Source organism: Plectropomus leopardus, chromosome 4 (assembly GCF_026936395.1).
Source record: "Plectropomus leopardus strain MGB_pleo_1.0 chromosome 4, ASM2693639v1, whole genome shotgun sequence".
Taxonomy (NCBI): Eukaryota; Metazoa; Chordata; class Actinopteri; order Perciformes; family Serranidae; genus Plectropomus; species Plectropomus leopardus.
Genome location: NC_142179.1, coordinates 23,526,425 through 23,553,870, shown reverse-complemented (window position 1 = coordinate 23,553,870; position 27,446 = coordinate 23,526,425). Strand labels below are relative to the sequence as shown.

Sequence of the window (27,446 nt, the reverse complement as noted above, 5' to 3'; positions counted from 1 at the left end):
ATCCATAATGTAATCACCAATTATATACTCATCATTTTCTTTTCACAAAGGCAAAGGAATCAAACATAAATCATAAGACTAGAGATGCATTTATTAGACATGAAACAGCTTCACCAAAACAAACATGCTACTGATCTTTAACAGCAACATTAATATTAATATTAATTAATAATATTGTGAACAAGATGTCCGAAATGCATTGATGTTGACATTGATTTGTTGATAGGTCAGGCACGAACAAAACAACAGTAATGTAATACAGTGTAATGTACCTGGTAAAAACGGTGTGTCTAAAATGACCATTTTTCAGTCCTGGCTTCCACTGATTTAATCAAGCCCTTTCCCATAATCCGGAAGTCCTCCAGTATTGCTTCGACATTGGGAACTGTACTTGCCTCCTCCCCAGCCACCTGTACACTCCGAGCAGACAGCTGCGACGTCTGAAGAAGAAAAACATCAGTTCAGAATGGTGGATGCTGATGTTGGAGTAAAAAGAGGATGGCAAAGGTGAGGGAGACACATGGTGCAACAAAGCAAGCTGTTGGCAGTCAAAAAGGCTTGTTTACATATTGATGCTTTCAGATAGAGGAAATGACTCACCTTAAAGGGCAATGGTAAGAAGGCCTTTGGCTTCCATAAAACTGCGATCACTGTTCCACCATGAGGGTCAGAGAAGAAGAGGGCCAGGTCTCCGAAGGCCTCCTGAAAATCAGTTTGGTAAGAAGATGCAGTAGAAGTCCAGGACACTAGATAACAGACTCCATTTCGTTGCCAAACTGTCCTCCACAAGCTGTTAGATTGAACAAGCTCGGTTTGATGAGCCTGGTCTAGTCATCGGCTCTTAGTCTGTCTGCTTTGACTTTTCATTAATGTTCATGTGTAGACTTGTTCATACTGTGCACAACATTAGACATGTATTGACTGCTTATCGTAGCCCACATCGCACTAATAAGGGAAGGAGTAATAAAGGAGACAGAGAGAAAGGCCCTATGGCCAGACTGCCAAAAAACGCAAGACCTTGTCTGAGAAATGTTTTTAAAGGGGCTGTATACAACATTCAGAGCATTGATATAGCAGCAAAAATCAACAACAACAATTTGCCATGTAAAAATAAAGTGGAATAATGGTGGCGTAAGTCTTTGTTGTGGTAGACAGTCTGCCAGGGGTGGTTAGTAACAGATAACAAGCAATGCACATGATTAAAAAAGTAGTTTTTCAGGAACCTGTTTCTTTTTTTTTTTTAAACTATACTATACTACTACTATTCTATTCCTTACACGAGGATACTTTTGAGCCAGTAATCCACTTTTTACTTCACTACATTTGCCATTTATATCTTTCACCTCTGGCTACAGTTTTTTAAACGAAAATCTAAAAAGGACAAGAGTTATGTGATGAAGAGCTTGCTGTGCTTCCTGAAAAACAGTGTGATCTCTGCTTGTAATCAACTCTTTGACTAACATATTGAAGTTAGTCGCAGAAATGGTTGAAAAATGTGAAAATGTAGTTGGTTTTCATGTGTAATGTTCATCTTTGATGTTGTTATATGGAAAAGAGATGTGGAGAGGAAAAGGTGGAAAGTAGTAGATTGTTCATATTTAAATAGTATAGTATATATTTGTTTTATTAGCCTACCTGCTCCACCTTATTGAAAAATGTTTCATCAGGTGCTGTTTTTTTTAGTTCCTCCAACCTTAACGCTATTAGCTCTGTCAGCACTGTTTCTGTTGCTAGCACTGTTTACACCATTAGCACCGTTGGCTGGTAGCGGCCAGGCTCAGCCACGTCCATGTTTTCTGATCCTGGCTCGGACTCTGAATCGCAGATATGATTTGAATGATGCATAAGCACCTTTAACCATAAGAGTTGTGAGCAAAACAGTGTATGGAGAAGGTGAGGACCAGGGTAAATAACTGCTGAACTAAAAAAGGTTAAAGAAATGTGATCATTGTTTCTAGGAAATCTACCTGTGTTGTGAACAATGCAAGTACAGCCTAGTGCCACTGGGTATTTCTCTTTGACAGTAATTAATTTTTATGGTCAGGAAGCCGCTGGAGGCCACATAGGATATTTTCTGGGGCTGATGAGCCTTGCGCCAACTTGCATGCGCAAATCCTGCTGTACAGCTTTCCTCGCATCCTGTGTCAACAAGGCGTTAGTAACACCACACCTTCCTTTTAATCTGAAGTTTATCCCTAACAGATAAGACTCACCCTGAGCTCTGCCAAGTAGAGGGCAACGGGGTTGTAGTCGACGACAGGCAGGGGCCCTCCAGACTGGGCCACACTGCCGGTCATGAGGCCCCTGCTGAAGTTAACAGTCGGAGGGTCCACTGCTTGAGCGAGTAGGGGAACCTGCTTGGGGTTCAGGTGAATCAACACATCGTAGGCATCCAGAGGAGGGCGCATGACCACCTGCAAAAACAAATGCATCAAAACGCTGAAACATTAAATCAGAATTCCTTCAGATTGTGGACCATTTATTAAGGCAAAAGTAAATAGGAGCTTTTAAGTTTGTTTTTTTTTTTTTTTTTTACTAACCCTGACATCTTGTATTTGGCTACCGTCCATTAGCTGATGTTCCAGTAACTTCAGACTCTCCGCAGCCACCATCACCACACGCTGCAGCATCTGAAGACACACGACCAAAACAGAATACCTAATGGTTAAACATGGTAGCTTTGGACATTTCTGAGCATTCCCACTGAAAATACTGTGACATATCATATAATATATAGACCACCATTGTGGTCGAACAGCTATCAGTGAGCACTGGGATTTCCATTTCCCAGTTTCTCAGAACACATACGACATGCCCAACAATTGCAGATGCAAAAAGGCAATAACAACATGGACAACATTATGTAAAGCAATATCCAGCAATTGTTGTGTTAAAAGGAGCCGCCTAATGTATTTGTTTCAACCCATCTGATCAAAGCACACCCATATGTTTTTTGCATTAGTGCAAATATAGCTGCAACACAACACAGGTAGCATGAGGACACGCGTTAGAGTTAACTTAACGTGTGTTCTGGGCTCAACTGTATACTGGCGACGCCAACTACACACACTCTGCTGTAAATTAGTTAATCATTTATTTGTCCCATGGAATTATAGAAGGTACAACTCCAGCAAAAAGGGATCGTATCAGCTCCTTAACTTGCGCTTTGCAATTTAGTCCTTTTTTGCATTTTCTTACATTCTTGGCTGCTGCTTTTATAATTCTCCACGTTTCTGGATGGTTCTGGAAATTTATGCTTTCTGGTTGTGGAATGATTTAACTGTTCACATATTCCAACCCCAAGAAGACAGTTGTATGGTTGCTTCTCCAGAATACAGCCCCTGAATGGCGTATAGCAGTGATCCACTGCAGGAAGGGGAGGTCGTCCAGTTTGTCATTTTGACAATTTAAAATTACATAAAGCTATACCAAAAATGTACTTGAAATTCCACCGTATTGTCATTATTATACTATTATGTGCTAATTTGTAGTCTTCTATCACTTTAGGATTTTATTTAAAGGTACTTAAGCCCATTTACATCAGCATGTAACCTACAGTAATGACAGGTACCATTTCCTTCAGGTAGAACTTGTACCTCTGCTACTACTACGTTGTTTTTTTTACTGCAGTTAGGCAGATGATGCAGATTATAACCCATGTTCACTCACCAGGGAAATATAAAACTTGTACTTTGATTCAAACTAACTTGAAATCTCTATCAGGTTCAGTTATAAATCATGACATGTGCAAAACCGATTAACATTTTTGAGGTTATGAAGGTATTTTGTTGATGGAAAGGATCTTGTGTGTTCTGAGAGAAACTCCAATACTCATTCTGTTAACAGTTTCATATAATCCCAATCTGCTCCCTAGTGGTCATTCTGAGGCATTGAGAACTACAACCAAGAGAGTGAATTGGGATCATTCTTTCACCTCAGCTATTTGATTTGAGAAAACTTTTCCATTTTTTCCCTTTTTTTTCTTTAAAGAAATTTCTCCTTGAAACACAGTTTTCATGGAGATTCTGACATCCATCTGTTTTTCTTATTTGGGATTTTTTTTCGTGGAAAAGAAAAGAATGTTACAAATGCTAACACATTTGTGCAAAAATAATTGGTAGATGTGTTTTTCTTTTTCTTTTCATTTCTACAGTTGTATAATATTTTAGGATTTAAATTGCAACTATAATTTCATAATAAATATTATTTTTTAATAATTACTTTACAAAGCATTATGGTTTTTTAAAACAAATAATCACTCCACTAACACTGTTATCCAACAAATAGTGACTGATCACACCATTTATAGGCCCAAACAAGCCTTTTGCTGCTCACAGGTGCTGCAGATGGTACCTTAAAGAGGACCACATAAATCTATTTGCAGCGAATGATTAAGGCAAGCCCCCTCCATGGTCAAAATCTATTCTGTGTTTGTCAATTTCTTTTTTGGCCTCAGATTTAAGATTAAACCCTTAAAAAAACTTAATGAACTATGCAGATACAGCATTCACTTGATACCCAATAGCATTCAATGCATTGTTTTTTTGTGATATTTTATATCACTTACTGATGTTACTACACATTACAGCTTGTTTAGTGTTCACTTCCTGTAGGAGTGCCTCTGTTCCAGAGCGACTGACATTTTTTTTTTAAAATGCTTGGAGTCTCGTGTTACACACCCTCTTCAGACTTTCATTTGGGCATTCTTGATTTCTTTCAACTTTTCTTTTCAGTTTCTATGTGTGCAGATGGCTCTGCAGTCTCGTGTCTTTTTATGGCGATTGGCGGGGTGTTTACCCTGTATGCTAATTAAGATTAAATGACGGGCACTTTCAATTTACGAGGACAAGGGGATTCCTCTTATATTAAAACACAGATACGAAAAATTCTGCGGTTAAGAACACAACATGAATCTGATGTAGACTTTTCTTCGGATCTTTCTCAAGAACAAATTCAAGAAAAAACTTGTAGTGGTGAATTAGGCCTCATGACGTCTGTGTAAGGACGTCACAGAGCACAAAGTTCCTGTTCTCCCCCACTGTTATAAAGGAGGATGCTGGGAGAGGCTCACTTTTAATGTTGGGTTTGTAGGGAGAGTGAGGCCGGATAACACAGGAAGCTTATCTGGGTCAGCTACGCAGCATGGGAGGCTGGTGTGTTTATCATTTCTGTACACTACTGTGTGCCACTGGACTCCTCTACAGCTACGGTCAAGTCCAAACAGAGGAATACAAATCTAAATATTTAACTTATTTCACTACGACTGAGGACAGCAATGAAAAGCAACTGGTGAGCTACACCTGATGGTCTCCCAATACTATTGTTTATTTTTTTGATAATCTGGTGGTATTCTAATGTTAAGTAAAGTAATACATAACATTTCTTTGTTTCCAGATCAATGATTTACATGGTGTTTTGGAAAGACTTCAGAACAATCATATTCCATCTCTAAGAAAAAGGCAAGGATATCTGCCTGTGGTATGTAAACCAACATCTCAGCCCATCTTTAATTATTTCAATTCCTAAAATCAGTCAGGTCAATCTGTTAAGAGCAATATGTTTGTTATCTTTTCATCTTGATTTAATTTGGTGTCATATCTTTGCAGTGTGATCCAGGAGACCAGTGTGCACTAAGGAAAGGCTCCAGGATCGGGAAACTATGTGACTGCTTTCTGCCGCGAACATGCAACTCCTTTCTGCACCGCTGTTTGTGATTCTCTCTGTGTTAAAAAAGACTTATAAGCTTGTGATCCATTTGATTTCCCAGTTCCCAAGTATTCAAATTTGTGTTTTTTCCCCTGTTACTGACCATTTGTAATATTTAATAATTCTTCAATTCAGCATTGAGAGCTGATCTATTAAATGTGTTGTTGTGTGAGTTGTGTATTTGTGTTTGTGTCCACTGACCTGTACACTAGGTGCTCGCTTAGTCCACATAGATTGTTTTCTGTCCTTAGGCGTAGCTATAAACATGACGGGCAGAGACTCCCTGGAGGCCATGAAGTCATTCTTGATCTCTGTGTAGTCGGCAGCTGCACGTGACACAGAAATGAACAATTAAACTTGGTGTTGAAACAGCGACCAATACGAGCGGGTTCTTAAAGCATGTCCGGTTTGTATATAGAACGAGGCTGGGGGGGGGATTTGTTTGTGTGTGACAGACGGAAAAGGTGTGTGTGTGCTTGCCTGCAAGCTGGTTGTTGAGGTTAACTACCAGCGGGTTGTTCCTCCAGTCAAAGGAAGAAAGCAGATGAAGGAAACGAAGGAAGCCAGCCTGTGGAGAACTGAGGAAGACACAAAGTCATTCACATGACCTACTGAACGAAAAAAAGGAAGTAACAAAAAATAATTCCACAAATGAAACTGATGAGGAGGACAGATTATTAAAATATCGAAGCGGTAGTTACCCGGGAGGAGTAAAGGGTGCAGGCTGCAGGAAAAGCGACGCCACCAGCAGGTCTGCTGTGTCCTCTGTGATGTCTTCACTGAAGAGCTGAGCCCCAAGCCAGCGTTTGGCTAGGCGACACACTGCCCCAAAACATGGGTGCTGCTGCTGGAGCCTGCCAACAACAGGATGACATGTATAAGATGGAGCCAATATGAGGAAATGGTGCATGCAGGGTAAACCAAATAATGAAGAATCTGGAAAGAAACAAAAATATGGGGACAGAAAGGAGGTAAACTAGGACAAGGTTAAAGAAAGTGAAAACATATAAGCAAAAATAACTGCTTTATTGTTTACAACAGCAACATGCAGGGTTGAAAAGACTGGGGGAACCAGAAGGAGCCCTACATCCCTAATTCCTGACCCTACCTTTTGTTATTGTTTTAATTTTACCCGTGCAATGTGCTGGTGAGTAGAGGCTTGTGAACGGTGGCCATCTCCAGAGCCTGAGCCTCCTCGTTGTCTCTTACGACCAGCAGACCCTCTGCATTAACACTCTCCCTCAGCACCTGAGGCTCACGATGGTATGCCACCTGGATGCGGAACAGCAAACCATCCTGGATGCATAAAAAAGGGGGTAAAAACCATAAATGAACAGAATACTGTGATTAAAGTTAAACACTGTGCCAAACTTGCTGGGACATACCACAAACTTATAATTAGATTCCACAGAAACCACATTCCAGTTTACAGACAAGTGTGGGACCTGTACAAACTCAAAAAAATACCTTCCAGACATCTAGGTGTGTGGGGCACGGCCTGCACGTATAATTATGGTGCTTCTTCAGTAACTCTCCCAGGCGGATGTGGAAGGCAGTTCGGATGTGGCGGATGGCGAGGCGGTCATGAGGCCATTTTCCGCTCCCCTCCATGTGACAGATCACTGTAAGATCAAGGTTACCAATTTGTTCGTTAAGAGTACGAACTGCTAAATGTCTGTGACTAACCAGGTACATTACAGAAACCAAGGAAGTTATGTTTCAGTCAAAAACATTTTCTTCTGCAGACGGTAAAGAAATTAAGTTTAGATGTAGTTTGCGACATATTTAACAAGAGTTAACAGCTTCTAAAGTAGCTGCTGGTGGATGAAACGCTGACCTGTGATAGGGGTGATATAAGCAGGGCAGGGTTTGTCCTGCTTTGGTACCAATGATCTTGAAGTCTTTTCTCTGTCAAAGAAGGAAAAATCCAGCTTCAGTGGCGAAGGGGGAAAGACCTGCAAGACACAGATTACATGTTAGAAGTGTCATAAAGTCAAATTCACAATTTACAATAACCTCAGCTATTAACAACTTTGCAAAACTTCTCTGAACTTGAGTTGTATTTGCTGTGGTGTTTAAAATAATGCAAATTACTGACATATTATGACCACTACTTACCACTGCACTAACAAGAGCAGTTCCCTGTTAAGATCTAGATGTTTTACCTGTGTGTATCTGAGCGCAGGGTGGGCTCCTTGCACTGCTGTGATTGACAGAGGCAGACCCTCCAGCCTCCAAAGTTTTCTACTCAAGTCATCGTAGGACTGAACCACCAGTAAGCTCTCCTCCTCTCCAGTACTAGACAACTGAAGAGCAAAATACATGTCAAACAAATGCTGTACATACCATGGATGTATTATAGGTACATACACATAACCATATTTATTTAGTGATGAATCAGTAACACTGACTACCACCTCTGTCGGCCTGCATCATTTTTTTGATTGAACAGCAACCAATAATATAAACATTACAACATCTCAGGAAATAAACAACATAATAGAAAAGCATTGCACAGTTAACACAAGATATACTCCAACAGGAACACAAAAAAGCACAAGTTTAATAAAAAAAGCAACAACTTTACAATGTTAAATCAAAAGAGAGCAGGATTTTCATACAATATCCATCACATAAAACATAAAAAGACGCTATTTTATTTGTTTTCAATGAATCTCATCGACTTTATTTTGATTTTTCTAAGATTTTTTGTTTAAAAAAGAAATTAAAAAATTCAATCGTAACGATTTGACATTTACCTCACTTCCCGTTTTAATGACGTCATCCACCATCGCCCCCACATATCGCATACAGGATTCGGGGATATCTGCATGCCTGATGGACAATAAATGCATTATTTTCTGTTTAAGAAAGAAGCATCAGCAGACTGATACCTACACTCACATCACTGTCGTATTCTGTAAGGGCATATGCACAAATGACGCGGCTCGCAAATCGGCTTTTTATGACCCATTTTAGCGATGGCACTTGACGCTAACCGCTAACATTAGCTAGCTCGCTAACGTAAATAACATTTCCAGACGCTAGTTAGCTCCACGAAACAAAATGAAGCGCACGGGGAGGAGACGAAGCTCTGTGTGGGACTGCTTTGAACAAGTGGGGAACTTCGTCCGCTGCATGAAATGTGACGCTACGTTGAAGTACTGCGGCGGAGCCACCAGCTCCATGATGAACCACATGAGCAGGCACCATCCGTCCACTGCGCCCATTGACGAGGATGAGAAACCGGTGATTTGCACCGTTCAGTGCATGGAGGAGGAGAGCGCCGCTAATTCAGACGTCATGCAGGTTGCCATCATGCCACCTAATTTAAATATGACTGCCAACCCCCCTGAGCGGGACTATGGAGAGAGGAAGCGCCTGAAGCGGAGCTCTGTGTGGGACATTTTCATCAAAGTGGACGACGAGGTGCACTGCACGATGTGCGACACAAAGCTGAAATACAGGAGCAGCACCACCAGCATGATGTACCACATCAAAAACAAGCACCCGGACACCATGCCCAATGATGGGGTGTCGCTGGCAACACATGCAGAGGTGACTGAGCTCATCTCCAGGATGATAGAGAAGGACATGCTTCCCATCAGCGTGGTGACTGGTGATGGTTTTCGTGAGCTGCTTACACACACTGTGCATAATTATAAAATGCCATCTCCTGGTGATATAGCACGCCTTGTTGAGGGCCATTTTCATGAGAAGGTGGAGGAGCTTGTGCTGCAGCTGAGCAGAGTGGAGAAAGTGGCTCTCACTGCTGACTTCTGGACAGCCCTCCCATACCAGAGGTACATCACAGTTTTCTGCTCATTCATAACAGAGGACTGGCAGGGGAGGTCAGCTGTGCTGCAGACACACAAGCTATCATCAGACGGCCACCTTACTACTGACAGTGTCACAGAGCGGCTTCTCAGCACTGTGCAGTCCTGGGGTATTGCTGGGAAAGTGACGGCATGTGTTCATAACAACACACAGAACATCCTGTCGACACATGCGTGTGCCCGTGTCACCTGGGACTATGCAACTTGCTTTGCCACCACATTGCAGCTAGCAGTGAGTGATGGGCTGAGTGAGGATCTAGTCCGCATCATCGTCGCTGCAGGGAAACTAGTTAAGCACTTCAATCACAACTTGCTGGCAAGTGAGGCCTTGGAGCAGAAGCAAGTTCAGATGTGCCTGCCACAGCACAAGCTCATCCAGTCGAGCAAAGCTAGATGGGACACAATCTGTGATATGTTTGAACGGTTACTTGAACAGCGGTGGGCAATTAAAGCGGTGCTCTCTGATCGCACAATCACCAACAGACAGGAGGCCCAGATCCTTGAGATCGAAGACGATTGCTGGCAAATCATTGAGAATTTCACACCTGTGCTGGCAACGCTGAAATGGGCAACGACGGTCATATCTGCGGAAACTGAAGTGTCCATTTCAAACATCTACCCAATCACGTTCAGCCTCATTCAGACCCACCTTGTGCCAAAGGAGAATGACGTTGAGCAAGTCTCTGAGTTCAAGCTGAAAGTTCAGAAATCACTTAGAAATCACATGGAGGTAGGCAAAAAGTAATCAATTTGCGCTTTCATGCAAATATATTTGTTACCTGCTGATGCTGATTGAGTTAAATAATCTGCATTCCCTTATCATGATTCTTTAAAAATGTATTTTCACTGTTCGCAGGTTGACTCTAATGATCTCGCCTCCAAACCAGCTCTTATTGCCTCGATGCTGGACCCTCGACACAAACACCTCAGCTTCCTGACCCCAACAGGGAGGCTGGCCGCAAAGGTTAAACTGCATGAACTGGTTTCAAAATTAGATGTGATCACAACTACTGTGGGCGCAAAGGATGAACAGCAGGAGATCCTGGTCACACCTGACATCAGCCAGGTGACTATGCCCTCACAACTGAGAAGCGACACCAAAAACACTATGATGCTGCTTCTAGGTGACAACTACAGCTCATCCTATGCCACGGACTCGGAAGCTCAGGTAGATTACTACTTGAGAGACATTGCTCCCTCACTGGACATAAACCCGCTTGACTGGTGGAGGGTAAATGGACCGAGATTTCCCAAACTGGCCACTCTGGCGAGACACTATTTATGTATACCTGGAGTATCACTACCGTCTTTATTGTCCGAGGCTGGACAAACTTTTGCAACGATGCGTACAAGACTGAACCCAGAGCATGTCGACATGATGATCTTCGTTAACAGAAATGCGTAACTTGCATGACCAAACATGATGGAGAAGTGCACTGATTTCCTATACCAATTATAAGGTTACTGTAAGGTGCTAGGGGGCAAGTTAGGTATAGACATTACAGGAGAGAAGATGGGGAAGATGGCAGGTACTCTTAACTGTTGGTATGTTGTAAATGCTGGTGCGAATAAGGCTACAAAATTCTTTTTTTTTTTCTGTCAATGAAAACTTTTCCCTCAACAGTGACTGTGAGCTGCAGTCAAATACCTAACTATAACTTACCTATAAATTAAGTTCCCATCATTAAAACACAGTGATTTGTCTCATCACCTCTCTGGATGTGACCCTCCTGGCTTTAAAAAGGGGACACTTAGCCAATGGGGACATTAAGTCAGAAATATCTGAGTAAATGTCACTGCAAATCCTTCTCATTCTGCATCAAACATCAGACATACCCAACCATCTAATAGGCTGCTAACAGTTTAACCTTTACCTTAACACAGGTATTTCATCTACAAATCAGAGTTAAACTCACCAGTAAAATTTGAAACACTGAAGAAGTAATATCACTAGTCTGTTCTTTTGTTAGCATGACAGTATATTGGATATTTGTATTATCAACACAGCAAGAAATTTGCTGACCAAACTAATTAACTGTATTATTGTGATTGTCTGTGGTGTCTGTTAATGTGCTACGCAAAGATAAAATACATACAGCTGTAGCAGGTGTGCAATGATCTGTCTGGGGACCAGTCGTTTTTGGCACATGCTCTCTCCCTCCCACAGCACAGCCTCGGTGATGGCGCCGTCCTGGAAGCGACGCAGCTCGGAGCGAGAACCCCACAACTGACGAAACTCAGCTGTCTGGCAGAAGAACACTGCTGTGGTTAATATTGAATTGTAACGCAAGCATGGTAACATATACGATAAAAAAAAGTCTACAAAACAAACAGTTTAATAAAACAAGCATAAATTCTAAATTGTCATGCAACATGTTTGTGGCTTTGGCATGCAAGACAAAAAGCCTTTTAAAAGGTGCAAAAATAAAACACTACACACACGAGCAGAAAGGAGAGACAGGTGAGGTTACCTTGGGGCTGTCTGCAGGGGGGCCTCTTTCCAAGACAGACGCTGCAAGCTCCGGCCGTAGGAGCAAACCGAAGGAGAGAGGAGGTTGAGCTTTGTGTTTTGGGGCCTCGCTCTCTACAGACCACTGTGATGAAACAAACATGATTTAAAGGGATTTAAAGATTGCACATCAGTTTAGATGTGTGTTTATTTTTGACTCACTCCTTTGTAAGACACTTTTGAACTGTGCTGATTCAGAAACATGTACATCAGTAGTAGTATTAGTGCTGATTCAACCTGGGTTTAGACTTATTGTAAAGTTAGGCACAAAGTCAGTGTGTACCTTCTGCCAAAGACAGATCTTAAGCCAGATCGAACCAAATATGCCTCACCTCAGGGTCAGGAGAAAGGGAGTGGGTGAGGAGGTGGATCCTTTGGCCCAATCCTCGTTGAAGCAGCGTCAGAATAAAAGGGAGCGCAGTGTGGACGTAATTTCCACTGTGGTCCATCAGCTCACTGAGGAGATTCAGTTTCTTACAACTGGACTGAAGCTTCACCAGCTCACATAACCTGTGTTTAAAATGAAAAACAGAAGAGCTTATAGGAAGAAAAACGGGAAGACAACGTAAAAGAATTCTGCTCTGAAATGAAAACCAACTCTTTTGATGTAAAGTGAGGTGCAGGATGTCCGGACCAGCACCCTATTTACTGCCCGACCTTTAGGACTCTGACAATGACTTTGTATGAGAGGGTGTCTAAACTGTCTTTAGCCAGAACTTGTAAAGCAGAAGTTAACACATGCCTTAGACAAATGATATGTGCTGCAGAGGAGACGCAATACAAAGCTGCATATGAAGTACATAAAAGAGGGACTGGATGTAAATAGTTTGCACTGCATTAGCTGATAAATTGAACCATACTGGAATACGTGGTCGCTTGTCCTTATCATGGGTTTGGGGGTCATGAGGAGGCTGTGGAACCCATCCATCGTGGGGTCGTCCCAGAACTGCATTGACACAGATGCCTCGTGCTGCAGCTGAGAACCAATTAAAAAATTGTCAAAAATCTATTGCTTAATCTCACCAGTGTAAAAACGATCTAGTTTGAACACACATTTTGTTTTTGCAAAACCTACCTGTTTGTAGGTACAAGCAGTCATGTCAGCACACATGTTGAGATGTCCTGAAGGGTCGACAAATACCACTTGAAAAGCATCGTGGAACTCCGCAAGAGATGGCTGCAGGGTAAAGAACGAAAATAAAGTTGATTACAATTCTAATAACACAAAATGTGTGCGAATAAACTACGTGTACAGGTTTAGATGACTCACAGCTGTAGAGTCAGGCTCTTTGGCGAGGCTTATCCCATTCACTGTCAGGTCTGTAGATGCTGAGTGTACAAGTTGCAAGATACTTAGAACAGAGATATGTACGACTACCTTATATCACATTGTGTTTCATGTTACCATTTATTCAAATCTGCTCTGATGGATTTTAAATGTTCTTACCAAGGAAGTTTAAGGTGTTTCGGAGCAGCTGATAGGCTGTCATGGAGTTACTGATTCTGTGAGTGGTCAGCAGGTAAGCCAACAGCATTGAAGCCAGGAATCCATTAAAACAGCCAGTGCCCTGTAAGACATGAAAGAAACCCAGATGGTGATGTGATAAACTGTGTCAGAAGATTAATAACTACAAAGATAGAAGTACAACAATTAAGAGAGCCATCTCAAGCCTCCTACCTGGTCGAGCTCTCTTTGACGAAGCCAGACTTTGAGCAGAGCCACCCCATCAGCAAAAGCCGAGCACTGGGAGCTGACAGCGGAGAGGAACTGGAGGTGAGCCCTAGGCAGTAAATCCCCCAGAACAGAGCTGTTGTAATGCGGAGTGGGAGGCTCACTGCTCTCTGCAACAAACAGACAAGAAAATAAATTGGTCTTGATTAAAGTGATGTTTCAATTGTACTGCGACTGAGAAACAATATGATCCCAAATATACATATTGATAGGATAACTGTGATGCACAATATTTGTAGAACCAGCCCTATAAATGAACAATCCTACCAGACTGGGAGGTCTGCAATCCGGTGTACCACTCTGTGCGGATATTATTCCTCTGTGGATGGAATCGGCTGGGCTTGAAGAATCCAGGAGGTGGACAGGCATGAACACGTATGGTGAAGTTGCAGGATTCTTTACCTGAAAGATGAGACACAACAAATCACATATAACCCAAAACTAAAGCTAAGTTTTAAATATTATGGTGAAAATACATGTGTTCTGGAAGTACTGAGCATGCGACATACTGCAGATGTTTTGATGTAGTTAAAAGCATTCCCCTATGGCTTTAATTCATCAGGAATTTTCAGGTTTTTTGGGGGGATTTTTCATTCACCAAAGGCATGCAGAAAAACTTTTTTCCCTCCACAGCAAGTGTTGACTAATTGACATAGAAATAATCGTTTAGGGGGTAAAGTGTTCCTTTGAAAGTTCAATACCTGGAGGGGTCAGCAGCAGAACAGGTCGGAGTCTGTTGCCATGGAGACAGGAATAACGCATGGGTCCAATGTCAGAGCAGGATGCGAGATGTTGGGCCAGGCCAGCCAGGTAGAGAGCCCTTTTCCTCGGGTATCTCTGGTTCACGACGTCCTTTGGGTGGAGGACATTCTAACAAAGCAGGGATCAGCAGCCAGAAGTTACCAGTATTTCTTAGAATCGAATGACTATTGTGTTGTCATACTGCGTTCAGTACATGACTAAGCATATTGCTCTCAATGCTGCAATTAATGTATTGACATTAAAAAGAGGAGAGTGAGTTACAGCTGGAATTGTGACAGCCAGGTCCACCATGATGCGTGGTTTGGTGCAGGTGCCCAGGGGGTAGCTGCCAACCAGATCCACAGAAGCAGGAGGTGCCATGTGGAACTTGCCCTTTGTTGTTTTGGGCACCAGGAGGAAAGGGACTTTAACTGTACCAGACAGCCATGACAGGTCACTTGCCTGAACACAGAGAGAGATTGAGTAAAAAAAATATGGTTATAGGTTTATGTGTGTGAATTTTGAGCCTAATGAATGGAATTGAGTCTCTACGCCCAATCAAGAAGTGTGTCCTACTAAGGAAGTCTTGTTCGGATCGGAAGGATCAGTATTGAGCCTGATCAACAATTTTTTTAATAGATCAGGACTGGTTATTTTGAGCATGAGCCCCTATTTCCTACAATTACAGTAGTACATACGTCGGCCTCTGGTGACTCAGGTACACTCTGGAGCAGCTTGGTGACTGTCTGAATGAAGGAATCGATTTGCCGTTTCCTCCGCTCACTCAGGACAACCTCTTTCAGCAGCTCCTCCATCTGTTATTGGTGATAAATTATGGACATTTATTCGGAGTGTGCAAAAGGTTGTGTGGTTATTGTTTACATTAGACAACAAGAGGTCTCACCTGCATTTTGAGCAGGCTGCAGTGAAACAGGCTTTCCGCTTCTTTCAGCTGGTTGAGCTCCTCTGCTGTAGGAGGTCTGTAAAGATCACTTCTGGACAGCTTCACTGGATGATAGACCACCTCCTCCCCTCCAGCCTCCTCAGGTTTGCTCCTTTTGGCTTTAACAGGAGCATCATTTTCCTCCTGCTCGTGGCTCTCTGAGAGAATCATCTGTGAAATAACAACACGTGTATTGGCAGCAATGTTTAGAAGCTCAGTTTGATTCAACTTTTTGTTGTTTTTTTTCCCCTCCAAATTATGTTCATCAGCTTTGTTGTTCATTTTGAACAAACAGAACAAACAACAAACCCCATCCCTTCGGTCCCATATAACAAATATTTCTTGGTATGAGGATAAACTTAGACTAACATGTTATCAAATATAATTAAGCAAATAGTTATGGGTAAACGTAAAAAATAAATTTAAAAAAAGTAAATAATAATAATGAATAAACATTAATAATACATTAATTTAAATAAATAATAACAAGATAACATAAAGATATATAAATAACTACTTGTACATCAGTGCCTACATACATACCATAATACATTAAAACCAAAAATCACACAAACATAATTCCTTGACTAATTAAAAATAAGGAATGTGCAAAACAGTTATAATCCTGTTCTCTCTTCCTACTAGTAGCCATTTTTCTCCAGCTGTGTAAGTTACAAGCTTCCTTTTGGGTGATGGTGGTTGAACCCATTTGTCTAAAAGCAGGCATATACACACGGCCATTCAGAAAATGTAAGAAAGGTGTCCATATCTCATAAAAACCATCAGTTTTGCCTGTTACTATACAAGTCGTTTTTTTCTAATGCCAGGCTGCAAGACATCAGGTTTGTGACGGCCTTTCCACCTTAACGCAATTACACGTTAGGATTGTAGCAGGCAAAATTGACTGATTTACTAAAAGATCTGTAGAATATATGTGTAAGAAAGACACTTTGACTTCGACCCTGTCATTCATTTCCACTGAGAAATCAGAATAATCAGGATATAATTTAAAAACTGAGCTAACTAAATAGCATTGTGTTATCGTGCCGTTAAATCTGGCGTTTGTCCAACGTTGGATAATAAGTATTACTGACCGTAGCCCAGCTGTTACACATTTAATTTATCTTAATCAGACACTGCACAAGAAGCAAAGTTGTAGTTGCCAAATTGTAGGCGAAGCATGCATGCAACAACGTTGAACCACATTACTGTCCCGTGTGTTAACGAAGCGGTAGCCTCCAATCAGCTAAAAACACGATAAATATCGTCAGTCTTACCTCTGTGGGGTCCTCAGACACCGTCTGCTTCTTCTTCATGTCTGATCTACCTTCCGCGTGATTGTAATCCCGATATTTTGAAAGTTTTAATCAACACTGCTTTCCCATTATTGCGCTTTCACATGTGCAAAGGGTCAGTTAAACGTGCTACCGACAAAACTTTTCCCGATTGGTGTAGAAGCGGCGTAGATGAATGGTGATTGGCTCGCTGCACGTCGAGCGTCCAGCCAGTTTTCAGCATGTTAGGTTGCATGAGCACGCTCCCGTGCGATTGCTGTTGGAGAGCCACTGCAGCGTCAGGGAAAAGGCTCTTACATTTTAATGCATTTAGTGGTTAAAAAAGAAAACTCATGCAGTGACTACACTTTAATATAGTCTGTGTGTATTATACACAGTGGTTTTTCTGCTATTTACATAAATTACACATTAAATAGGCCTTTACAAACTGTAATCACTGCTTGAAATGTTATTTTGCTGCATTACAATTGTTTTTACACTGCGTCCCACATAAACTATACGTGAATAAATGTCAGATTTAGATCTCTGTCATGTGACAATGTGACACTTTTATTTTGAAGGGTAAAATGGTCTGTTGCCTAAAAAAATGCAGTTAAACCACAAAACTTGAGTGAAAAACGCGAGCATCTATATCCCATATTGATTGACTTTGACCACAACACTGGATACCAGCTCAACAAAAGTCAGGTCATAACTATGCCACTTTACTTTTATCTACTTGCACAATTCTGACAACCCCTGACCCTGTCAGTGCTCCTTGCTGTTTTGTACTTCCCTCTTTGCAGGTGTCTTGCAGGAAGAGATGGTCATCAGCTTGATCAGTTCCACCTGGGCAAGCTGGGCTTAAGTTATTAAGACTGGCCCCTCATTCTGTCTCTCTCTCTGCATCACCATATACCATTTTGGTTTGGTTGCCTTATTTGTTTTGCATTTATAAAACCATACATACATTGCACATTACAAACACCACTGATATACAGACTGCAGATTCATTTACCATCCCTTTGTTGCTAAGTTTCAAACAAAAATATTGTCTAAATTGTTGTAATCTTGTGTGATCTCCTTCTTCGTCCAGCTCACTGAGCCTGGGCTGTGACACAGTATAGTGTGACCTTTTATTAAAATTCACAGCTGTTTACTTCCTGTCAACTCTATAGTAACATTACCTTCCCCTCCAACGTTAGCGATATAGGTGCATTTTCACTTTTATGTTAGTAAATGCTACTTTACTTTCCCCAGTTAGCTCTGCGCACACTGTAATAACCTTTCAAATTTGAATATTCTGTTACTGATCATTTTGATCATCACCTCAATCACAGGGAGCTGCTCCAGCTGCAACTGGCATATTCGGCAGCACACAGCATAATTCCATACACCAATTCAATTTCAGTAACCACTATTATTGGGATATATCATTTGCCTTTTCTTGTATTTTTGTCTCATGCTATTTTGGTGTGTCTGATAATTGGATACATTACAATTTTGTCAATTTTTTGTCTATACCACAAAAAGCACAATATAAACAGAAAGCACGGGGATCTGAAAGTGTTTTAATAGATTATGAGGCCCCATCTTGTAAAATGGCCATGTGTTAACATATAGCTCATTCTGCTCTAAATACAACCACAGACATGTGCGATCCTTAAATTGTACAAACTCTTCTAGCTCTTGGATTGAAAGAATGGGGTGACCTGAGGTGGTGGACCTGCAGTAACTTGATCCACGGAGAACAGCGGCACAGCTGCATCACTTTGTATCTGCTTCAGATTGATAGATTTTGTTAGAGGGTTACATTTCAGAGGGCTCATTTCAACTGCCTGGGGATCCAGGAGAGACACACCCTTGGCCAACTCCATCGTGTCCAGCCTCAGAGGCCCAGAGGACACAATCCTTTCCTTGCTATGTCTAGGAGAAGACAATTTCTTCAGCCAGACATCTGCCTCATTTCTCCCCTGAAACTTTACCGGCTGATCTTTGGAGCTGGTTAGTTGCTTCAGTGAGGTTACTGTCCACTCAGCTTGCTGCTTGTTAAATTTATCTAGTTTGGAAAGTCCACTTGGTTTCTTGGAGTTGGGTTTTGCGTAGTTGTTATCCACAATGTCGTACTGAGGAAAGATGCAGTGTCGAGGCAGGCAGGAGTGATCAAGCTTTGGTAAGCCTTGGTAGTTCTCACGCTGATATGATGATCCTGCTTTATGGTTATAAACAGAATGTGTCCGATCTTTACCTTCCACCTCATTATTTTTTTCTTCTGAACAGGGCTGGGGAGGCAGTAATTTGCTTGGAACAGGCTTGAAATGTACATTAACGCGGCGCTTTTTCTTTAGATCAGTTTTTGGTAGTCGGGGAGGACTAGGAACTTGAAAGCACTGGTAACTGACAGGCCTCCTGGGACTTGTTCCCTTTTCAGATTGCTTTGGAGAGCTGTTTCTTTGGGCTATAACATGACATTGCTGGTTGACTTGTGGCTCTGTTTTCACTGGAACATCAGCCCCCTGCTGGGTAGAAATAGAATTTAGATTTAGCTGAGCTGTAGAAATGGATACAGATAATCTCTGGGTTGAAATTTGAAGAGAGTACTGTAGTGCGTACCTGTCTTGAGATGGAGTGAGGTCGAGGGGGAGCATTTACAACAGGTACACATCCTTGAACCCAGGGGTCAGAAATTGCTGGCAGAGGCTCAGAGTCTTCTGTTTTAGATATTTCATCTGTTGCTTCTCCTTCATCTGGGCACAAGATTTGCTGTTCTATAGTCTGTGTGAGGTAGCTCTTGGCCCAGGATGCAGAGAAAGGTGCTATCTTAAGGACAAACACAATCAACATGATGGATGTTATATGTACAAACACAATGTGTGGTTAAAATTGGTTACAGGAAGAAAAATAGATGCACTGGTCTCTCCATGAGTGTCAATCAGTAACATTATGTTCAAATTTCAGTGAAATCAAAACAGAAAGCTTATGTGCCTTTTTAGTTTTACCTGTCTTTCAATGTACACTTTAAAACAGCCCTCCATGACCATGCTCAGCAGGTCCTCCATGATCTCCCCCACTGCCTCATCTGCATCCTCTTGGATCAACATGTCCCTCCACTGGGCTTGAGTTAAGCGACCAGGTACAATATCTTCCACTTCCAGGTCCTGTGTTGGAGGTGTAGTCACTTGGACAGACGACGCACGTCTTTGCTTGGTTGCAGAGCGGGGCATCTTGGTTTAGAGGCAGATGTGAAGCTTGATAGAAAAAACAAAACATTTTGATTGTAAGATTATATATTATGATATATGATATATAAAATGAGAGAAAAATGTCCAGAAAACTATATTTAAAATAGACATTATAATAATAATGCATTTATATTTTATGTAGTCTTTTAATTGCGTATTTAAAATTATGATACAGAAAGAAAAGGGGCTACAGCTATTTTTCTCAGGTTTCAAAGGTTTGACTTAGTAATTTTAGTGCAGTGTATGCATAACATTTTCCACTTGACGTAACGTTAGGTTACTTATTTTTGTGAGATGTAAAATCCCAACCTTCCAGTTCATATCATCATTAAACAGCATTTTAATAAAATGTCATGTTAGACATGTCGACCATATTCATAGGATATTGTTTATTTTATTTTAATTAAAACGAGTCTTATAGTCTATTAACAAGCGAGCTAAAGTTAATTTTGTCAGTTAGTTAACGTTTGATAGATACACATTACTTGGTGTAACTGTGTATACATGTATATATCATTTCACTTTAGATAAGTTCATTGTAGGTAAACGGTTAACATTCGACAGCAACACTACCGTGTACAGGCTGCTTCTTAACAATAATCAATTATATAAGATTTTTAACTGTTTACAACCTTACCACACACTCCTCTTTGTGCCCTTTTTTGTGTAGTCTATGGTTGCTCAGCAACCGAGGGCGCAATGATGACGTATTACGTAGAGGCGGCGTTGTCTCTATGGCTGCGGACGACGCGGAGGTAATCCTGTTGCTAACAAGAGCTAGAAAATGCTTATTTAACATTGACTTTATAAGTAATGATCGATTGTGACAGCGTCACTGGCTGCAGGACCTATCGTTGTGTAATCTGAAGCAATATTTCATGCGATTTGTCACAGAAAAGTAACGTCGGGCTCTTTTATTTACGCTGCAATTGGCTTCTCGCTAACATACCTGGGTTAGCTTGCTGCTAATGCTAAGCACCTAGCGTTGCCAATTGCTGTCAAATGATGGACGCCCATGCGATTTCTTAATGAAGTTGCCAGTCCTATTTATCCAGACTGTAATTGCTGTTAGTGATATCTTCTTCTTTTATATTGTTACCAGATAGCCCACCGTCGTTTAAACAAACTGCGCTGCAAACAGAAGACAGCTCGATGTATCACAAAGAGAAGAGCATCCAGATCAAAAACAGCGCCTCGGCGCTGTACAACAACCTCGGCGTGCTACGCATCGCCCCCCGGCGCCTCACCTACTTCACAGTGGTCCATGCTAACGTGGTCAACATGGTCAGCGCGTCCTGGGACGGTCTCAACTATTCCCACCGTCAGCTGCAGTCCAAGGAGCCCAATGTCGTCACAAGCACATCGTTAATCATGCAGGTCAGGCCACAGAGCGACTTGAGCGCCTTGTTCTTGACATCTCCCTTTGCTGTTGTACACAGTGAGCAGCAGGTGGGACAGTGAGTCAGTGTGGTTTTTGAGGAACTTATACACGTCTCAACTCCCAACATTGACTTTGATTTGAGAATGTATGTATTCAGATCAGATAAACACTGTAGGAATCGATGGTTCTACATAGCGTCCCAGTTTTAGGGGACAGAAAATACAAACGTATCAATTGTCTTTGTGCATTTAGTATCAGTGCCCTGCTGTAATATCAAAAATTTGGGGGACTATATGAATAAAAAATGCTGCAAATCCTGCTCTGTTCCCCAATATGGATGCAAACGCCCTCAAACACTTTTAATTCAATTTAATTCAATTTAATTCAATTCAAAACTTTATTAAGGACTCAGCTCATAGAGAAGTCCATAAAACAAGATAATATCAACACAGTAAAATGAAAAGGGGATATGTTGAATGCAAGCACATAGTCACTGTTTAATTTCCAGTCCGGTGCACTTGAGTGCATCTCTAAACAAAGAAAAAAAGACCACTATATGCATACTATATCATACTGCATATGCTTTTGGCTGTGACATAAAAATAAACAAAATCCTGTGTTTTCTTGTAACAGGCTGCATTTTGTTCTCTGCCTTCTCGTGATCTGCTGGTGGTGACCTCACAGAAAGGCATCCAGGTGAGTTTTTGTGTGTTTCTGCTCTTCTCTGCTGTCATTGGGAGTCACTACATTTGGGTGAGGCACTGCTACTTGTGAACTTATAGTCGGTGGCGTTTTATATTTGTGTCATGTTTTTTATATATGACCCCAAACAAATGTATTAATGTGTGTTTTTGCAGCCTTTTACTTTCATATAAATCCATTGTTTTAGATGTATGAATCTGATGGCTCCATCATGGTGTACTGGCATGCACTGGATACTCCGGAAACAGCCACAGGTAAACTTACATATAAACTATAGATTTTCTATACCTATATTTGCCTCTGTGCACACTATTTTTTCTCGCTCTTAACAACGCTTTAATTATTGTAACTGCATGTTTCTTTGTTTTATTTTAATGCACTTTGTGAAGCTGCGGTATGAAGTGTGAATTGAAGGGGCGATGAGAATCATGGGCTATTGTTTGTCCGAGGAGTATGATTGTTCTGTGGTTCAAGTCTGAGAGGTTAGGTGTAGGGGAGTGGATGATTTTGGAGGCAGTGTGTGTAATCCAGTGACAGACTGTGCTGCTGCAACAAAGCATGCGCCATAAATGTTTATAATTATTATTATTATTATTAGTAGTAGTAGTAGTAGTAGTATCATTATTATCATAGGCACTAAAAGATTGACCTGTTAAGTTATTTGCATGAAAACCATAAAGATAGAGATTATATGATGCAATACAATAACATATAATTTGGTAAAATATGATACAATAGAATATGACACAAGTATACTTTGCTGTTCCTGGAAATGTTTCAGTGTAGTTTAATCCATCCTCATAATGCAAACATAATTAAGAACATCAGTAGGAGGACTTGATTATTATAATGAAATGAACAATTTTCAATGAATGAATGAATCAATCAATCAATCATTTATTTGTCATCCACACCTACACTGTTGTATCCACACAATCACAAATGGCAGTGAAGACACTGTACACATGAACAAGTTGTTTCTGCTTTGTTTGGTTTGCACTTAGGGACTTCAGCTTTTATACTGAGATGATTGATCAATCAACACCACTTTCAGGTTTATAACAAAAACAAGTCACACTGTGAGGTGAAGGCAACAATAAAACTTCAGCTACAATAGGTATCAGCTGTTGGCATGTGAGAGAGGGCCTATTTACAGGTCATTCCTCTGTCCTTCCCCTCTCTGCCTGAGACTTGCTGAGTTGATTGAAGATAAGCTTCAGCTGGTTCTCCCCATGATTGCTGCATGTGGCAGGGGACATACTGATCAGCCACCACAATCCCCCGCTGGCATCTGTTTCTACAGGGCTGTTGTTCCTTGCTCTGGCTCCATCTCCTGGTGTCTGTTGATCCAAGGGGTGGTGAAACACCACATGTTCTTATTATGTTTGTGCAGTCATACATGTCACCAAATGTATTTTTATACCAAATACCCACAAAATGTATCTGTGTCTCAGCTCAGGCCGTGTTTGCTCGTGGGATATCGGCAGTGATGGAGAGTTATATATGTGTGGGTAAGTGCTAAGTGCAATATCTATACTGGTATTCAAAAGACAGGACAAAACTTAATAGGCCACCATCTCTTTCCCTTTCTTTAGGCGTTTCATCTGGTGCAATTCTAGTGTTTGATGTTCCCAGTAAAGGCAGTAATATTACCCTGTCTGAGGTCCTGGAGGAACACAAGGAGTCCATCACTGACATTGCTTCAGAGTGCTCTGGCAGCCAGGTATAACGTTTGTGTGTGTGTGTGTGTGTGTGTGTGTGTGTGTGTGTGTGTGTGTGTGTGTGTGTGTGTGTGTGTTTGTGCTTGTTTATTGTCTGCATTCTGCCTATGTGAACCTTTGTTTTACTTTAACTTTTCCAATAATGACAGACATACATAAATAAATTACGACTTTATGCAATACTTCGAGGAACTAAAACCAGTTCCATAATCCCTTCCACTCTGTTGTGGTCTCTCTCCCTTCAGGAGTGCATAGCTGATCTGGTCAGTGCAGATGATGGGGGAAATCTGTGTGTGTGGAAGTCAGGGGAGGAATTTCAGCTACTCAACAACATCCCTGGCTTTGAGTAAGACGTTGATTGCATTTTAGTTTTGTCATGTTTGGTATGCAATGTGGTCTCAAATAAAGTGACCTGCACTAAAACTCCATCATCATCACTCCTCTTCTGCTCTTACTTTCCTCTCTATCTCTCTCTCTTTTCCAAGCATTGTTGCACTTATCGACATCTACATTATGTTCTTTTCCACTGTCCTTGTTTTTTTTCTTCCTTTTCCCTCATCGCTCTAATCTGATTCCCATTATCTTTTTTCCCTTAATTTCCCGATGGCAATCATCCTCCATCTTCCTCTCTGCCCTTAGTATGAGCTGCTCATCTGTCAAGCTGTGGAAAGGTACAGTGGTGGCAGGTTACGGCACAGGCCAGATTCGTCTTTATGAGGCAGTGACGGGAATCCTGCATGCTGAGGTTAACGCCCATGCTCGCTGGATATACTCACTAGACATTGCTCCTTTTTCTGGGCTGGTAAGCTGAGTAAACGTAATGAGTCAAAGAAAAAAAATTATTTTATTTGCATTTATTATTTAAAATGGCAAACAGAAAACAATAGGAATCGATTCATACATTTTCTACTTTAGCACAATAACTACTTAAATTGTTAAGTTTATTTAGCTCAAAGCATGTTTGAGAAGTTTTTGGTTATTTTTATTACATTTTACTTATGTCATGCATCTTGATTTTACTTCTGCTTTAGCTTTTGTCTGCTGCTGAGGACTCTCTAGTCAGGGTGTGGCACCTGACGCTGACCCCAGAGACCAACACTGTTGAGGTAACTGGTCTTAAATCAGAACACAGCACAATGTACCCTTGGGTTTAATTCATATTAGGTAAGATTATATACGACCCTGATGGCATGTTTTCCTCATTTGCTTTTAGGTTGCCCATTTGCACAATGAGTGTGTGACAGATACACAGATCTGTGGCGCCAAGTTCTGTGACGGTGATGGTTATGCCTTTGCAGTGACAGGCTATGATCTGAGTGAGATTATCCGTTACACCCAAACGTAGGACTTCGCTCTAATTGAAGCTAAGGATATGAATATGAACTTGGCAAATTTGATTGTGGAAGGATAACAAGAGGGAACACAGAAAAGAGATTATTTAATATAATCTTGTGTCATGGCATTTCTGTCTCTATGTCTACAAGGGTAAAAGGAGATTAGCATATTACAAGATAATGCAAAAATAATGTGTTAAAGTTTCTGTAAATATTTCAAGTACAACCCTTTACATGTATGTGAATGTAGCTTTAAAAAGTAATAAAATAGTCTATTATTGTTACAAAGATAATTATTGTTTGAAGCAACTGTACCAGTAAACATTTTTGTAGAGAAAGCTCTTGTGTGTGGATTTTAATTTTGCACTTTACAAATGGACCAATAGATGGAGCCGTGGGTCAAATGTTCTTGAGCAGGACACTAACAGTGTAGTGCAAAGAGATTTCAGTGGAGGACAGGGTGAAGCTGCACAAAAGGTTACTAACTGAAGACTGACTATTTCAGAAACTCCACATTGTGATTGGATATGGTTTGCAGACCACAAGACACTCATGCCAACCAGTTATTATGATCTGAAAGGGAGTTCATAAACATGTTCTTTTCATTGTATTATCTTATTTCTTGAAGTCCTCCTTTGCATCATCTTGCTCATGTCCACAAGTCTAACATTACAGACTTTAGTTTATAGTTAGATATTTATTTTTATGTATTTTGTTTTTATTACAATTGCTTTTATAGTTTAAGACATATACATCTGAGGTAAATGTGTTTTTTTCCCCAACTGTTTCTTTGATGTCTATGATGTACTTGTTATCCATGCTTATTGGTTATGCTTCTTTTCAGTTTAAAGGCATTTCAATGTGGTAAATAGAGCAGTTTGTTGTAGTTACAGTGAACTAAACTAGAAAATTACACAAAACAACAAAAAAGGCCTTTATTAAAACAAATGACGCCTTATATCATTGACCATTTTTTCAAAATTACTTTCCAAAATTAGCGCAAAACAAAACATTACAAAAGACGAAAGAGATTTTGAATCAACGATCTGTCAAGAGGAGCTGATGAAGCTCTGTCTGAAAACAAATCTTGCCAACTCAGCTGTAAATTTTTCTCCATGACAGGTCACGTGATGTTTTTTTAAGGTCAGATCAGGCAACCAGGTATCATTGTAATCTCGCCCACTTTATCGTGCAAACATCAGAAGAATCAGGTCAGCGAGGAATTGTATGCTGTTTGTCAGTTTAGGGCTAAGCGTGTGTTAAATCCCATGAGTTCTAGTCTTTTCTGGTTTGCAGTCAACACTGGTCACATAACATCAACTGACAAGACTGTTTTGAACCCACACACAAGGCAGATTATGTAACACAAATTTAGTAGGTACCAATTTAAAAGTCATGTTAATGTTGATGGCTACCTCAATTGTTACGCACAAACATGCACCACAGTGACACGAACACATTTCTTCATGGAATCAATAATTTTCAGTATGTCATGTTGTGTCATGCTTCCCAGCTGCCTCGGGTGGGGTGGCTAACTACAGTTGGCTCAGTGGAGGACTAAGCTGTCAATATGAGGTCCAAAATGATATGGACACTGAGATTACATAACTTAACTGGAACAGTGTGGAGGGAGGGCAAGGTTGGTCAAAAGTGACACATGAAATAAGCAAAGGACTGAAAGAGCAGAGGAAGTGCAAAGTGGTGTAAAAGAGCTTGTTTAAGAGCAGAGAAGGGGAATATGACATCACTTTTCACAGAAAAACATGGAGAAAAACAAGTCATTTATTCCTTGTTAACAAAGTCAATAGTTCTGTGGGACACTCTCGTCCCGTACACAGCCTCAGGGCCACTCACGCTGTGTACTGCTACAATAGTTGTCAATAGTTGGCTCTTAGGTGTTACACACAGCTGAAAACACAATGTTTGGGAGATCGGACCTCAGTATGAACTGTTCTCAGATTTGGATGGGAATCTATTTGGACTGTACACATGTGTGTTATGTACTAAGGATAATAGAGCAACATTCTCCCTACTCATATATTCCTATAGCCCCAAACCATCCTAAAATAAAAGTAAAACTCAAATTTGTGATGTCCAAGCGTATAAACTCTGGAGCTGCTCCATAGATAATGAATTGGGAAAGATGTTATACTCAGGACATTTACATGCATAGCTCGACTTCCAATCAAATTACCTCGGTGTGTTAGTTACTTTGAGAAATTCGATTTAGTCCGATTTTAGTTGGACTAACATAATAATTTGACTTTTTCTAACATCATGTAAATGCATTGACTGAAACCATGCAGGGGAATGATTTGAATATAG

At 40.9% G+C, this 27,446-nt stretch overlaps 4 protein-coding genes across 8 annotated transcripts; 2 read left to right on the top strand and 2 right to left on the bottom strand.

Moving 5' to 3' along the window:
- Positions 1 to 70: 70 nt before the first annotated feature.
- On the bottom strand, positions 71 to 16,927 carry nol6 (nucleolar protein 6 (RNA-associated)). Its single transcript, XM_042486548.2, has 26 exons — positions 16,745 to 16,927; positions 15,429 to 15,638; positions 15,223 to 15,339; positions 14,807 to 14,986; positions 14,485 to 14,653; positions 14,051 to 14,185; positions 13,730 to 13,893; positions 13,499 to 13,619; positions 13,322 to 13,380; positions 13,127 to 13,228; positions 12,912 to 13,027; positions 12,384 to 12,561; positions 12,014 to 12,136; positions 11,639 to 11,787; positions 8,466 to 8,541; positions 7,872 to 8,012; positions 7,544 to 7,661; positions 7,174 to 7,328; positions 6,839 to 7,002; positions 6,408 to 6,560; positions 6,187 to 6,284; positions 5,908 to 6,032; positions 2,541 to 2,630; positions 2,214 to 2,414; positions 601 to 702; positions 71 to 440 (listed from the first exon to the last, which is right to left on the bottom strand). Exons 1-26 carry the CDS (start codon positions 16,781 to 16,783, stop codon positions 291 to 293), a joined length of 3,435 nt encoding a protein of 1,144 aa, XP_042342482.1. The 5' UTR covers positions 16,784 to 16,927; the 3' UTR covers positions 71 to 290.
- On the top strand, positions 8,506 to 11,903 carry LOC121943132 (E3 SUMO-protein ligase ZBED1-like). Its single transcript, XM_042486560.2, has 2 exons — positions 8,506 to 10,272; positions 10,399 to 11,903. Exons 1-2 carry the CDS (start codon positions 8,773 to 8,775, stop codon positions 10,945 to 10,947), a joined length of 2,049 nt encoding a protein of 682 aa, XP_042342494.1. The 5' UTR covers positions 8,506 to 8,772; the 3' UTR covers positions 10,948 to 11,903.
- Positions 16,928 to 17,702: 775 nt separating the features above from the next.
- Positions 17,703 to 21,370, bottom strand: c20h2orf81 (chromosome 20 C2orf81 homolog). 4 transcript variants are annotated; one of them, XM_042486569.2, is made up of 4 exons: positions 21,231 to 21,370; positions 19,741 to 19,989; positions 19,355 to 19,561; positions 17,703 to 19,260 (listed from the first exon to the last, which is right to left on the bottom strand). In XM_042486569.2, exons 2-4 carry the CDS (start codon positions 19,963 to 19,965, stop codon positions 18,424 to 18,426), a joined length of 1,269 nt encoding a protein of 422 aa, XP_042342503.1. In that variant the 5' UTR covers positions 19,966 to 19,989; positions 21,231 to 21,370; the 3' UTR covers positions 17,703 to 18,423. The 4 variants fall into 4 exon arrangements, with proteins under 4 accessions (XP_042342503.1, XP_087933011.1, XP_087933010.1 ...); XM_088076885.1 differs by having other exon boundaries at positions 17,703 to 19,257; XM_088076884.1 differs by having other exon boundaries at positions 21,235 to 21,367.
- On the top strand, positions 20,686 to 25,459 carry wdr54 (WD repeat domain 54). Of its 2 annotated transcripts, XM_042486577.2 has the most exons (10): positions 20,686 to 20,738; positions 21,086 to 21,360; positions 21,998 to 22,060; positions 22,254 to 22,320; positions 23,521 to 23,577; positions 23,662 to 23,789; positions 24,033 to 24,133; positions 24,427 to 24,589; positions 24,819 to 24,893; positions 25,001 to 25,459. In XM_042486577.2, exons 2-10 carry the CDS (start codon positions 21,136 to 21,138, stop codon positions 25,130 to 25,132), a joined length of 1,011 nt encoding a protein of 336 aa, XP_042342511.2. In that variant the 5' UTR covers positions 20,686 to 20,738; positions 21,086 to 21,135; the 3' UTR covers positions 25,133 to 25,459. The 2 variants fall into 2 exon arrangements, with proteins under 2 accessions (XP_042342511.2, XP_087933013.1); XM_088076887.1 differs by lacking the exon at positions 20,686 to 20,738 and having other exon boundaries at positions 20,877 to 21,360.
- Positions 25,460 to 27,446: the final 1,987 nt, after the last annotated feature.